Genomic DNA, 15,108 nt, shown 5'->3' with positions numbered 1-15,108 from the left:
GGGTTGCAGAAAACAGTGCAGTCATCGTCATAATGTGGAAATGGAGTAACTTATCTGACATCCTAAAAGACACAATTATTGACTTGCGGGCCACGGCTAGAAACATTTCTGAAACAGCTCAGTTTGTAAAATGTTTGCATGCCGCTATGGTCAAAGTATACCACAAATGGCAAAATGGTTCTATCCACAACCAACACCACGGCAACTGTGGTGCACCACAGGCCACAGACGATAAGCGTGAACGAAAGCGTCAGACATGTGTACGAGTCAATACGTGTGCAACTGTTAAACAATAGATGGCCCAGATGAACCGAGGGGCTACCGACAGTGTCTCCTCGACAACCGTTCAGCCAATGTTGCTGCATACGGGCCTCTGCAGCAGGTGCCCGATTCGTAATACATCTGTGCCGACTGCCGTTCATCAGTGACAGAGGCTGGAATTTGTACACCAATACAGCAACTGGACATCCACTGAATAGTGAGAGGTGGCCTTTTCAGACGAATCACATTTTACGTTCCATCAGACAGACAGCTGTTAGTGTGTACGGTGTAAAACACCTGAAAGCAAACAACTTGCAACCGGGAAGGAGCTTTATGGTATGGGTTATGTTTTTGTGGTATTTTTTTGACAGCATCTAGCAGCAGGACATTGTCACACTGTACATGCGTGGTTCCAAGAGCACTAGGGTGAGTTTACTGCACTCCCCTGGCCACAAAAGCCCTGGAATTACATCTAATCAAGGCAACCTAAATCGTGCCACGGATCCTCTACTGAGAAACACAGTGCACCTGGCTGCAGTGCACTGGAGTCAGCACAGCCCCGCATCCTTTTGGTCACCTTCCAGAACCTCAATGACTCTCTTCGTGTATGTCTCACACTGCAAAAGGTGGTTGTTCACGCTTTTGCTAGGTGGTCACATTAATGTGACTGGACAGTAAATATATATAAAGCCGTCATGGATTCACTCGTTCCTGATATTTTCACATTCATGTTAGAAGAGAAAGTACATCTGATGATTAAAATAAGGACACTAGCAAACATGGAAATAAAACAGAGATTTCACAGAAGAAGCAATTAAAAGCTTGATATTACAGGGATACAGAATGACTGACCAAAACCTACTTTCAGGGGTAAATTCCTATTACTGCATATCTACAAATACTAATCTAAGCTTTGGAAACATGCAAATTTCTTCTTCAAGGTGGACAGAGGGATTAGCTGTGGAAAGCAGAAAAGGAGGCCAGTTTACTCAGATTCAAAGTTGATAGAAAGTAACCTGTTGTAGAAGGGGAAAGTGACTGAAAGAGGGGGGTCTGTATGACATGACCCCCCCCCCCCCAAAAAAAAAAAACTGCCTTTCCAGCCTCCTCTAATCAACCCTTTTTTTCCTTTCTGAAAAATGATCACACAACCCCCAACAGCTGGGATTAGTATTTTCAACTTTAAGTTTTTCTGCTCGGGGCACTAAGAATTTTGGTTTTGCTTCCCAAAGGTAAGTAGTGACAAGCCATTAAGTTTCCTCAACTGAATTTTCCCTTTGATACCATTAAAAACTGAAGGCAGTTTTCTGTTTATGAGGGTGAATAAAATAGTCTTGTACCCTACTCGTCTCCAACAAAAAGAAAAGAAAAAAAAAAATTAAAGCAATCAAATAACCAGATAATAAATTCAACAAGGCAGGATACACTCGAGCAGACACAGCGGTTATCTATGGCAGAGGAAAGATAGCTGGCGAGCTTGAGTTGCTTGTATTGTTTTAAGATCAAAAGGCAATATTCATTTGCTACTAGGTATAAGTAGAAATAAGTGGATTGAAAGGGGGCAGCTTGGCACCATCCATAATACTGCCACCACGAATGGAAAGTGGTGAACGCCTAATGTTTAATTCCAGGGGTCTAGGCATTTCAAATCTACATCTACATACATACGCTTCAAGTTGCCATACAGGGCATGGGGGAGAATACCTTGTACTACCACCAGTCATTCACTAACTGTTCCACTTGAAAAAATAGAAAATGAAAAATGACTGAATATGCTAATATATGAAAATGGTTAAAATGGCTCTAAGCACTATGGGACTTAACATCTAAGGTCATCAGTCCCCTAGACTTAGAACTACATAAACCTAACTAACCTAAGGACATTACCCATAGACAGAAGCGCCTACAACCGCTCAGCCACTGCAGCCGGCTGCCAATATATGAGCCCCGATTTATCTCATGTTCGCGCTCATACGTGAGATGTACATTAAAAAAGTATAATCATTCTGCAGACTCACAAATGTCAGTTCTTGAACCTTTCTTCATAGTGTTTTGTTGAAGAGACTGTCTTCTGCCCTGTGTGCTGACCAAACCTATTGGCTACAAATCTACTATCACACTCCCAAATTGCTTCGGTGTCTTCCTAATCCAGTCTGGTGGGGATCCCAAACACTTGAGCAGTGCTCAAAAATGGGTCAGACAAATGTTCTGTATGCAATCTTCTTTATAGATGATCTAGACTTTTTTCGAATTCTCCCAATAAACTGACAATATGACTTCCGTAAAACTGACCTTATGTGTTCATTCCATTTTATATAATTTTGCAACATTATGCCTAGATATGCCATTAGAACTACTGACAACCTTGGGAGAGCCAGTCCTGACAAAACTCTACCATCTAGTGAGGCGAAATACCCTCGGACTTCAAGAAGAATATAATAATTCCAATCCCAAAGAAAGCAGATGTTGACAGATGTGAAAATTACCGAACTATCAGTTTAATAAGTCACAGCTGCAAAATAATAATGCAAATTCTTTACAGACGAATGGAAAAACTGGTAAAAGCCGACCTCGGGGAAGATGAGTTTGGATTCCGTAGAAATGTTGGAACACATGAGGCAATACTGACCTTACGACTTATTTAGAAGAAAGATTAAGCAAAGGCAAACCTACATTTCTAGCATTTGTAGACTTAGAGAAAGCTTTTGACAATGTTGACTGGAATACTCCCTTTCATATTCTGAAGGTGGCAGGGGTAAAATACAGGGAGCGAAAGGCTACTTACAATTTGTACAGAAACCAGATGGCAGTTATACGAGTCGAGGGGCATGAAAGGGAAGCAGTGGTTGGGAAGGGAGTGAGACAGGATTGTAGCCTCTCCCCGATGTTATTCAATCTGTATATTGAGCAAGGAATAAAGGAAACAAAAGAAAAATTCGGAGTTGGAATTAAAATCCATGGAGAAGAAATAAAAACTTTGAGGTTCGCCGATGACATTGTAATTCTGTCAGAGACAGCAAAGGACTTGGAAGAGCAACTGAACAGAATGGACAGTGTCTTGAAAGGAGGATATAAGATGAACATCAACAAAAGCAAAACGAGGATAATGGAATGTAGTCAAATTAAATCGGGTGATGCTGAGGGAATTAGATTAGGAAATGAGACACTTAAAATAGTAAAGGAGTTTTGCTATTTAGGGAGTAAAATAACTGATGATGGTCGAAGTAGAGAGGATATAAAATGTACACTGGCAATGGCGACAAAAGCGTTTCTGAAGAAGAGAAATTTGTTAACATTGAGTATAGATTTAAGTGTCAGGAAGTATTTGTATGGAGTGTAGCCATGTATGGAAGTGAGACATGGACGATAAATAGTTTGGACAAGAAGAGAATAGAAGCTTTCGAAATGTGGTGCTACAGAAGAATGCTGAAGATTAGATGAGTAGATGACACAACTAATGAGGAGGTATTGAATAGAATTGGGGAGAAGAGGAGTTTGTGGCACAACTTGACAAGAAGAAGGAACCGGTTGGTAGGACATGTTCTGAGGCATCAAGGGATCACAAATTTAGCATTGGAGGGCAGCGTGGAGGGTAAAAATCGTAGAGGGAGACCAAGAGATGAATACACTAAGCAGATTCAGAAGGATGTAGGTTGCAGTAAGTACTGGGAGATGAAGAAGCTTGCACAGGATAGAGTAGTATGGAGAGCTGCATCAAACCAGTCTCAGGACTGAAGACCACAACAACAACAATGCCTAGATATTTAACCAAGATGTCTGTGTCATGCAGAACACCACTAATACTGTACTCATACAGTACCGGATTCTTTTTCCCACTTATCTGCATTAACTTCCCTTTTCCCACATTTAAAACAAGCTGCCATTCATTACACCAAACAATAATTCTATCCAAGTCACCCTGTATTACAGTCACTCACCGATGACTCTTTCCCACACGCTACAGAGCCATTAGCAAACAGTTGCAGATTGCCGCTCACCCTGTCAGACTGTTTATGTATCTAGAGAACAAGAGCAGTACTATGACTGGGGCACTCCTGACAGTACTCCCACCACCAGCAATGTGGAGAGAGACTTTTGCACACGAGCCCCCGACATGAAAAGGTGTTAGGGGTTATGAGGGACCATTTGGTTCTTCTATATGATAAAACCCTGACTCCAGAGGCAAACAGAACCACAGCCTGACTGTAGCATTTCTGATGGGGTCTCCTAGAAAAGCACCATACAACCCAGATCGCATTGCAGCTGAAGTCTAATACAGCAGCATTGTCAGCCACGCCAGTACTCCTCTGTGGTACATGGGTTAGTGATGCATTTGTTTACATAGTTAATTATAGCTCAGCTGAGAAAAGAGGAACTTCATTTTGAGTGGCAAAAAAATTTGATCTTCTCTGCAGATTATTCGTAATTATGCTGGGTCATGTAAGGTTGCACGGAACCACTGCCACAAACGTTTCCATTTTTTCCACTTTTGGAATCAAAGTTGTGGTAACAGACTTACCTGCAGCACATCTTGAATCCAGGCTTGGATGAAAAGTAATCTGTTTGTCAGTTACTGAAGCAATGAGTATTATGTCTAATTAAGAACATTTTAATGCAATAGTCGTCAATAGGTGAAATAAAATTTCTTTTCCTTTTGTTTCCATTTATGTACTTTCAGTTGTGAAGCCATTTTCAAATGCATGCGTAAGGACAGCCCATCCGAACAGTCATTAAATTACACATACAATAGTTTAATCATGCACTGTTGGCCACATTATCAAACTTCACAACCAAAGGCAAAACAATAAGTGTACCTCATACAACAGTTATCCAGTGTAACCTTCAGAATTGCACGGACATATGAAGGGTGCCGCTGGAACTATATGGCTAATGGAAACAAAACATGGAAAATTTCAGTTCATCCAACGAGAGCTGATGTGGTAAAATGTTACCGCCCAGACAATTTTTTGTGTCTGTGGATCCTTTTGCAACTCTTTCTTCCTCAACAACCATTCCAAGCTTCCTGGGTCAGGTTGTGAACCAATAGCCTCCATTATTGTCTGACTCTATATCATACGTCTCCTTTTTTAAGTATATCTTCTGGGTTCGTCTCCCATTCTCATCATATGTCACCACTTCAGCTTTGTCGTTTCTACCTTGTCCTGAAGTTTTGACATTCATTTCCATTCTTAGATCTCCTCATTTCTTATTCTATCTCTCTTGACTTGTCTTTGACATCTATTAAGAATTTTATCTTTACTGCCTGCACTCAGCTCTCTTCCATTCTTTTAACAGTCCATGAACTAGCTACATATGATAGAATAGGTTCATCATAAATTCAATACAGAACGGAGCCCATACCCGCCACAGTAGTACAAGTTTATATGCCAGCTGAAGAAAGTGAAGAAAAGTATGATGAGAAAAAAGAGAGACAAAAATTTAACAGAGCATAATTTAATCAAAAATGGCTCTGAGCACTATGGGACTCAACTGCTGAGGTCATTAGTCCCCTAGAACTTAGAACTACTTAAACCTAACTAACCTAAGGACATCACAAACATCCATGCCCGAGGCAGGATTCGAACCTGCGACCGTAGCGGTCTTGCGGTTCCAGACTGCAGCGCCTTTAACCGCACGGCCACTTCGGCCGGCTATAATTTAATCATCACTACCACTTGGTTTAAGAATCGTAAAAGAAGGCTGTATATGTTGAAGATACCCAGAGACACTGGAAGGTTTCACACTGATTATATAATTATAAGACAGAGATTTCAGAACCAGGTTTTAAAAAGGAAGACATTTCCAGAGGCAGATGTGGACTCTGACAACAGTTTACTGATTATGAGCTGCAGATTAAAACTGATGAATTTAGGGAGATGGGACTTGGATAAGTTGAAACAATCAGAGGTTGTTGAGAGTTTCAGAGGGAGCATTAGGCAATGATTGCCTAGAACAGGGGAAAGGGATTCAGCAGAAGACAAACTGGTAGCTTTGAGAGAAGATATAGAGAAGGCAGCAGACGATCAAACGTGTAAAAAGACAAGCCCTAGCAGAAATCCTTGAACAATGCATGAGACTGAATTTACGCAATGAAAGGAGAAAACACAAAAATGCAGCAAATGAAGCAGGCAAAAGGGAATAGAAATGTCTAAAAAATGAGATTGACAGTATGTGCAAAATGTATAAGCAGGAATGGATAGAGAAAAAAGAAACGATTAGAAGCTTTCTTAACTAGGGGAAAGATAGATACCATCTACATGAAAATTAAAAGAGGTCCTTGGAGCAAAGAGAAGCAGCTGCACGAATATTGAGAGCTAAGATGGAAAACCAGTCCTAAGCAAAGAAGGGAAAGCTGAAAGATGGAAGGAGTATACAGAGGATCTATACAAGAGAGATGAACTTAAAAACAATATTATAGAAATGGAAGATGATGTAGAGGAAGATGAGCTGGAAGACATGATATTGCGAGAAGAATGTGACAGGACAATGAAATACCTAAGTCAAAACTAGGCCCTAAGAGTTGACGACATTTTGGCAGAACTACTGATAGCCTTGGGAAAGCCAGGCACAACAAAACTCTTCCATCTGGTGTGCAAAGTGTATGAGACAGGCAAAATACCCTCAGACTTCAAGAAGAATCTAATAATTCCAATTCCAAATACAACAGGTGCTAAGAGCTGTGGATATTACTGAACTATTACTTTAATAAGTTATGGCTGCAAAATGCTAACACAAATTCTTCGCAGAAGAATGGAAAACTTGTAGAATCCAACCTTGGGGAAGATCAGTTTGGATTCTGAAGAAATTTAGGAGCACTTGAGACAATACTGCCCCTATGACTTATCTTAGAAGGCAGGTTAAGGAAAGGCAAACCCACAGATATAGCATTTGCAGATTTATTGTAAGCTTTTGACAATGCCGACTGAAATATTCCGTTTGAAATTCTTAAGGTGGTAGGGGTAAAATACAGGGAGCAAAACACTATTTACAAAATGTTCAAATGTTTGTGAAATCTTATGGGACTTAACTGCTAAGGTCATCAGTCCCTAAGCTTACACACTACTTAACCTAAATTATCCTAAGGACAAAAATACACACACCCATGCCCGAAGCAGGACTCGAACCTCTGCCGGGACCAGCCGCACAGTCCACGACTGCAGCGCCCTAGACCGCTCGGCTAATCCCGTGCGGCCACTATTTACAACTTCTACATAAACCAGATGGCTGTTATAGAGTCGAAAGACATGAAAGGGGAAGCAGTGATTGAGAAGTGAATGAGACAGAGTTGTAGTCTATCCTAAACATTATTCACTCAATATGCTGAGCAAGCAGTAATGGAAACAAAAGAAAAATCTGGATTAGAAATTAAAGTTCAGAAAGAAGAAATAAAACCTTTGAGGTTTGCCAATGACATTGTAATTCTGTCAGGGACAGCAAAGGACTTGGAAGATCATTTCAACGGAACAGATGGCATCTTGAAACGAGGATATAAGATGAACACCAACAAAAGGAACACAAGGATAATGGAATGTAATTGAATTAAATCAGATGGTGCCACGGAAAATACATTAGGAAACCAGAAACTTCAAGTAGTAGATGAGTTTTGCTATGTGTGCAGCAAAATAAATGGCGGCGGCTCAAGCAGAGAGAATATAAATAAAATGTAGGATGGCAATGGCAAAAAAAAGCATTTTCGAAGAGAAATTTGTTAATACTGAATACAGATTTAAGTGTCAGGAAATCTTTTCTGAAAGTATTTCCATGGAGTGTAGCCATGTATGGAACTGAAACATGGATGATAAACAGTTTAGACAAGAAGAAAATAAGAGGTTTTGAAATGTGGTGCTGCAGAAGCATGCTGTTGATTAGATGAGTAGTTGTGTAACTAATGAGGACATACTAAACAGAATTGGGGAGGAAAGAAATTTGTGGCACAACTTGATTAGAAGAAGGGATCGGTTGATAGGACACATTCTGCGACATCAAGGGATCTCAAATTTAGTACTGGAGGGAAGTGAGAGAGAGAGAGAGAGAGAGAGAGAGAGAGAGAGAGAGAGAGAGACTGTGTGTGTGTGTGTGTGTGTGTGTGTGTGTGTGTGTGTTTAGGGGGAGGGGGGGTTAAAATAATAATGGGAGACCAAGAGATGAATACAATAGGTGGATTCAAAACGATGTACGTTGCAATAGTTATTCAGAAATGATGAGGCTTGCACAGAATACAGCAGCATAGAGAAGTGCATCAAACCAGTCACTCACTGGACTGAAGTCTGCAGCAACACACACACACACACACACACACACACACACACACACACACACACATATATATATATATATATATATATATATATATATATAAAAAGAAAGATGATGAGACTTACCAAACAAAAGCGCTGGCAGGTCGATAGACACACAAACAAACACAAATATACACACAAAATTCAAGCTTTCGCAACAAACTGTTGCCTCATCAGGAAAGAGGGAAGGAGAGGGAAAGACGAAAGGATGTGGGTTTTAAGGGAGAGGGTAAGGAGTCATTCCAATCCCGGGAGCGGAAAGACTTACCTTAGGGGGAAAAAAGGACAGGTATACACTCGCACACACACACATATCCATCCACACATACAGACAAAAGCAGACAGGTCTTTAAATATGTCTGCTTTTGTCTGTATGTGTGGATGGATATGTGTGTGTGTGCGAGTGTATACCTGTCCTTTTTTCCCCCTAAGGTAAGTCTTTCCGCTCCCGGGATTGGAATGACTCCTTACCCTCTCCCTTAAAACCCACATCCTTTCGTCTTTCCCTCTCCTTCCCTCTTTCCTGATGAGGCAACAGTTTGTTGCGAAAGCTTGAATTTTGTGTGTATATTTGTGTTTGTTTGTGTGTCTATCGACCTGCCAGCGCTTTTGTTTGGTAAGTCTCATCATCTTTCTTTTTAGATATATTTTTTCCACGTGGAATGTTTCCCTCTGTTATATATATATATATATATATATATATATATATATATATATTTTCATTTGTCACATCTCTGTTCCACAGAACACTATTTACGCTCTGGGAGAAGATGTTTGCTTCTTGTATTCTTTTCCAAATGTCCTTGGCCATCTTTCCACCGTTGGTGATCACACTTCTTAACCACCTGAAACATGAAACTTTACTTCCAAAATTTTTCCATTCAATCTTCTCTTTACCACTGTTGTCACTACTGTTTTGTTTCTCTCTGTGCTTATTCCTGTCCCAACTCTGTTTTCTGCCACTTGGTCCCACACATCTAATTGCCTTTGGAATTCCATTTCATACTCATACCGAAGCATTACGTCATTTGAAAACAACTTCAAGTGGTGACAATACTGTGAAACACTTGATAAAGGTACTACCCCTGATGTAGACTGATAACTCAACTGTTCCTTTGTGTTTGGTAAATGAAAAGATTTCTGGTGAGAATGAGATTTTTTCCAGAGAAAACTGCAATGCAATGCAAGAGCACACTTAACTGCACAAATTATCCAAATTAGCAGTGAGGTGGGACAAATGTTGAACTGCAGAGTTGAATCAACTTAAAACACTGATCCTATTTTAATTTCATTGCAAGTCTTAATGTGGTTGAAAATAAGAATGGGTAAAGACTTTTTGATTCATCCTCATAACTGCCTTCATCTTCTATTGTATTTAATTAATACAGGGTGGCGCACAAAATGTGTTACCATTTTGTTTCTGAATATTAACTTTATTTTCAAAACAATCTGAAAGGAACATATACTACAATGAAGAGCCGTCCATGGAGATTTGTTCTAACTCAGCACATGCTCAATATGTCCACCATTTCGTTTCAGTGTTCGTTTCCTTCAAACGAACACTGAAGTTAGTGATTACCCTACGGCACATGTCTTCCGTAATTACACTGCAAGCTTGAAGAATAAGTCTTCTGAGCTCCATTAAATCACGTGGACGTTTCAGGAAAATTTTTTCCTTTAGATACCGCCAAAGAAAAGAGTCACATGGATTGAGGTCTGGACTATTGGGGAGCCAATTTTGTCCGTCATTGAAGTGACCTGGAAACCTGAGTGAAATGATCTGCATGTCGAAATGCTCGTGTAAAAACTCCAACACAGTGTTTGCAGTATGTGGCCTTGCTCCACCTTGCATGAACCACTGTGTGTTGAAGGGCAAGGCAGTAGCAAGAAGCTGTGGAACGAAGCTATTGCGAAGCATGGTCAAATAACGCTCACTGTTCATAGTTTCTTCAAAGAAAAAGAGGCCAATAAGTCCATGACTGGAAATTACTGCCCACACTGTAATCCTTGGAGCATAATGTTGTCGTTCATGAAGCACTTGTGGGTTTTCAGTGGCCCAAAAGCGTACATTTTGTTTGTTAACCACACCGTCTAAATGAAAATGTGCCTCGTCTGAAAACCAAACGTTGTTGAGAGTTTCTTCCCTATCCTCCACCCACTGAGCAAACAGTAGTCTCTGCTGCTTGTGTTCTTCAGTGAGCTAATGTGCACAGGTCATCTTGTATGGGTACATATGGAGGTCACTTTTAAGAATGCGTTGAACGGAGCGTCTGGATATTCCCAGTTGCACTGCTGCCTTTCTACACGATTTCCCGGGACTTCTCTGTACAACAACTGGTACAGTTTCAATATTCTCCGGCGAACAAACAGGCTTTGGCGACGTCACTTCACTTCCAATACTGTTCCTTCCTGTAAAAATTTATTGCACAACCTGTGGATGGTCTTCTTGCAAGGGACCCATCGTGTGTTAAACTGTTGTCGAAAATGCCTCCGAGTCACAACAAGGCTTTTCGTTTCATGAAAAAGTAACACAATTGCAGATCGTTGCTGTGTTGTCAGTCTTTCACTGTCAGCCATTGCTGCTTACTAGTCTCCTAGCGGCAGTATCGTGAATTACACGTCATTTTGTAACTCATTTGTTTTTCCAAGCTCTGCTGGTACTGCTGTAGAGATCCCAGAGGGATATCTAATGTGCGTCGTAAATTGTGAAAGAAACAATTGGTAACACATTTTGTGAGCCACCCTGATTTAACTCATCTGATCATGGAATGATAATATTATGTACCTGGACAGACGAAAAAATCTACTCACCAAGCGGCGGCAGGGGAACACACACAAAAGGATTGAACTTTCACAAGCTTTTGGAGCCAGTGGCTCCTCCTCCTGGCAGAGGAGTTGATGGGGAAGGAAGAGGGGTGAAGGAAAAGAACTGGAGAGATTTAGGGAATGGGGTACAGTTCAGAAAAGTCACCCAGAACCCCGGGTCAGGGGAGACTTACTGGATGGGATGAGAAGGAAAGACTACTTCTCATCCCGGTCAGTAAGCCTCCCCCCACCTGGGATTCTGGGTAACTTTTCTAAGCTGTACCCCTTTTCCCTAAACCTCTCCAGTCCTTTTCCTTCGACCCTCTTCCTTCCCCTTCAACTCTTTTGCCAGAAGAAGGAGCCACTGGCTCCAAAAGCTTGTGAAAGTTCAATCCTTTTGTGTGTGTTCCCCTGCCGCCGCTTGGTGAGTAGATTTTTTATCTGTTCATTTACATTATATTATCAATAATTGATTATTTTTGTGATCATGGAATGAGCTCAACATGACAGGAAATCACAATTTCCACACAGCAATAAGCTATTTTTGTGCTATGCAGATTTAAATTTTCCAGAGTAATATGAATTTACTGACTGTTCACGAAGGAGACTAAACTGCCTCTCAAGATCTACTAAGTTTTCCATGCATTCAGTTCGTCTTCTTTCACACTCTTCTTCATCCATTTCTGTAAAACACAAGAAAGTAACAAAAATTCATCAGTATTGTCAACTGAACAATGTCAAGCATAGATTAAACAAAAGTTAATGTGTATGACAGCTGGTGCTACCTGTAACCACACAAATCACATCTTACACTACCTAATGTGAAATATGCCACAAAATACATTCCCCTTACCTGAACTGTCATCTGTGTCAGTGGCCGCATCACTCGTCTCGCTGGTGGAGCTAGACTTGTCCGTCTCTCCGGACTCGTGTTCCATCTCTTCTCCATCACTGTCCTCCCGATCTTCTTTAATAATCTTTGCACTTTTATCCTGACCTGTAAAATGTGAAGGCATTAGTGTATATATATATACACACACACTCCTGGAAATGGAAAAAAGAACACATTGACACCGGTGTGTCAGACCCACCATACTTGCTCCGGACACTGCGAGAGGGCTGTACAAGCAATGATCACACGCACGGCACAGCGGACACACCAGGAACCGCGGTGTTGGCCGTCGAATGGCGCTAGCTGCGCAGCATTTGTGCACCGCCGCCGTCAGTGTCAGCCAGTTTGCCGTGGCATACGGAGCTCCATCGCAGTCTTTAACACTGGTAGCATGCCGCGACAGCGTGGACGTGAACCGTATGTGCAGTTGACGGACTTTGAGCGAGGGCGTATAGTGGGCATGCGGGAGGCCGGGTGGACGTACCGCCGAATTGCTCAACACGTGGGGCGTAAGGTCTCCACAGTACATCGATGTTGTCGCCAGTGGTCGGCGGAAGGTGCACGTGCCCGTCGACCTGGGACCGGACCGCAGCGACGCACGGATGCACGCCAAGACCGTAGGATCCTACGCAGTGCCGTAGGGGACCGCACCGCCACTTCCCAGCAAATTAGGGACACTGTTGCTCCTGGGGTATCGGCGAGGACCATTCGCAACCGTCTCCATGAAGCTGGGCTACGGTCCCGCACACCGTTACGCCGTCTTCCGCTCATGCCCCAACATCGTGCAGCCCGCCTCCAGTGGTGTCGCGACAGGCGTGAATGGAGGGACGAATGGAGACGTGTCGTCTTCAGCGATGAGAGTCGCTTCTGCCTTGGTGCCAATGATGGTCGTATGCGTGTTTGGCGCCGTGCAGGTGAGCGCCACAATCAGGACTGCATACGACCGAGGCACACAGGGCCAACACCCGGCATCATGGTGTGGGGAGCGATCTCCTACACTGGCAGTACACCACTGGTGATCGTCGAGGGGACACTGAATAGTGCACGGTACATCCAAACCGTCATCGAACCCATCGTTCTACCATTCCTAGACCGGCAAGGGAACTTGCTGTTCCAACAGGACAATGCACGTCCGCATGTATCCCGTGCCACCCAACGTGCTCTAGAAGGTGTAAGTCAACTACCCTGGCCAGCAAGATCTCCGGATCTGTCCCCCATTGAGCATGTTTGGGACTGGATGAAGCGTCGTCTCATGCGGTCTGCACGTCCAGCACGAACGCTGGTCCAACTGAGACGCCAGGTGGAAATGGCATGGCAAGCCGTTCCACAGAACTACATCCAGCATCTCTATGATCGTCTCCATGGGAGAATAGCAGCCTGCATTGCTGCGAAAGGTGGATATACACTGTACTAGTGCCGACATTGTGCATGCTCTGTTGCCTGTGTCTATGTGCCTGTGGTTCTGTCAGTGTGATCATGTGATGTATCTGACGCCAGGAATGTGTCAATAAAGTTTCCCCTTCCTGGGACAATGAATTCACGGTGTTCTTATTTCAATTTCCAGGAATATATATATATATATATATATATATATATATATATATATATATATATATATATATATATATATATATAAAGAAAGATGATGAGACTTACCAAACAAAAGCGCTGGCAGGTCGATAGACACACAAACAAACACAAATATACACACAAAATTCAAGCTTTCGCAACAAACTGTTGCCTCATCAGGAAAGAGGGAAGGAGAGGGAAAGACGAAAGGATGTGGGTTTTAAGGGAGAGGGTAAGGAGTCATTCCAATCCCGGGAGCGGGATATATATATATATATATATATATATATATATATATATATATATATATATATATATATATATATAATCTAAAAACAAAGATGATGTGACTTACCAAATGAAAGTGCTGGTAGGTCGACAGACACACAAACAAACACAAACATACACACAGAATTCAAGCTTTCGCAACAAATTGTTGCCTCATCAGGAAAGAGGGAAGGAGAGGGAAAGACGAAAGGATGTGGGTTTTAAGGGAGAGGGTAAGGAGTCATTCCAATCCCGGGAGTGGAAAGACTTACCTTAGGGGGAAAAAAGGACAGGTATACACTCGCACACACACACATATCCATCCACACATATACAGACACAAGCAGACATATTTAAAGACAGAGAGTTTGGGCAGAGATGTCAGTCGAGGCAGAAGTGCAGAGGCAAAGATGTTGAATGACAGGTGAGGTATGAGTGGCGGCAACTTGAAATTAGCGGAGATTGAGGCCTGGTGGATAACGGGAAGAGAGGATATATTGAAGAGCAAGTTCCCATCTCCGGAGTTCGGATAGGTTGGTGTTAGTGGGAAGTATCCAGATAACCCGGACGGTGTAACACTGTGCCAAGATGTGCTGGCCGTGCACCAAGGCATGTTTAGCCACAGGGTGATCCTCATTACCAACAAACACTGTCTGCCTGTGTCCATTCATGCGAATGGACAGTTTGTTGCTGGTCATTCCCACATAGAATGCATCACAGTGTAGGCAGGTCAGTTGGTAGATCACGTGGATGCTTTCACACGTGGCTCTGCCTTTGATCGTGTACACCTTCCGGGTTACAGGACTGGAGTAGGTGGTGGTGGGAGGGTGCATGGGACAGGTTTTACACCGGGGGCGGTTACAAGGGTAGGAGCCAGAGGGTGGGGAAGGTGGTTTGGGGATTTCATAGGGATGAACTAACAGGTTACGAAGGTTAGGTGGATGGCGGAAAGACACTCTTGGTGGAGTGGGGAGGATTTCATGAAGGATGGATCTCATTTCAGGGCAGGATTTGAGG

The 15,108-nt window shown here is 42.4% G+C and overlaps 1 protein-coding gene across 2 annotated transcripts in view; it reads right to left on the bottom strand.

The window, feature by feature from the left end:
- LOC126210070 (breast cancer metastasis-suppressor 1-like protein-A) overlaps positions 1–15,108 on the bottom strand; it is an 88,804-nt gene that overhangs the window by 57,024 nt on the left and 16,672 nt on the right. For both annotated transcript variants that reach the window (XM_049939191.1, XM_049939192.1), the window contains exons 2-3: positions 12,217–12,360; positions 11,956–12,046 (exon numbers count right to left, since the gene is read on the bottom strand). In XM_049939191.1, coding sequence (XP_049795148.1) covers positions 11,956–12,046; positions 12,217–12,360 — 235 coding nt within the window. The remainder of the gene's footprint in view (positions 1–11,955; positions 12,047–12,216; positions 12,361–15,108) is intronic.

The sequence above is a fragment of the Schistocerca nitens genome, chromosome 10 (genome assembly GCF_023898315.1).
Source record: "Schistocerca nitens isolate TAMUIC-IGC-003100 chromosome 10, iqSchNite1.1, whole genome shotgun sequence".
Lineage (NCBI taxonomy): Eukaryota > Metazoa > Arthropoda > Insecta > Orthoptera > Acrididae > Schistocerca > Schistocerca nitens.
The sequence above is the reverse complement of the archived record's forward strand: the minus strand, read 5'-3'. Positions and strand labels throughout refer to the sequence as shown.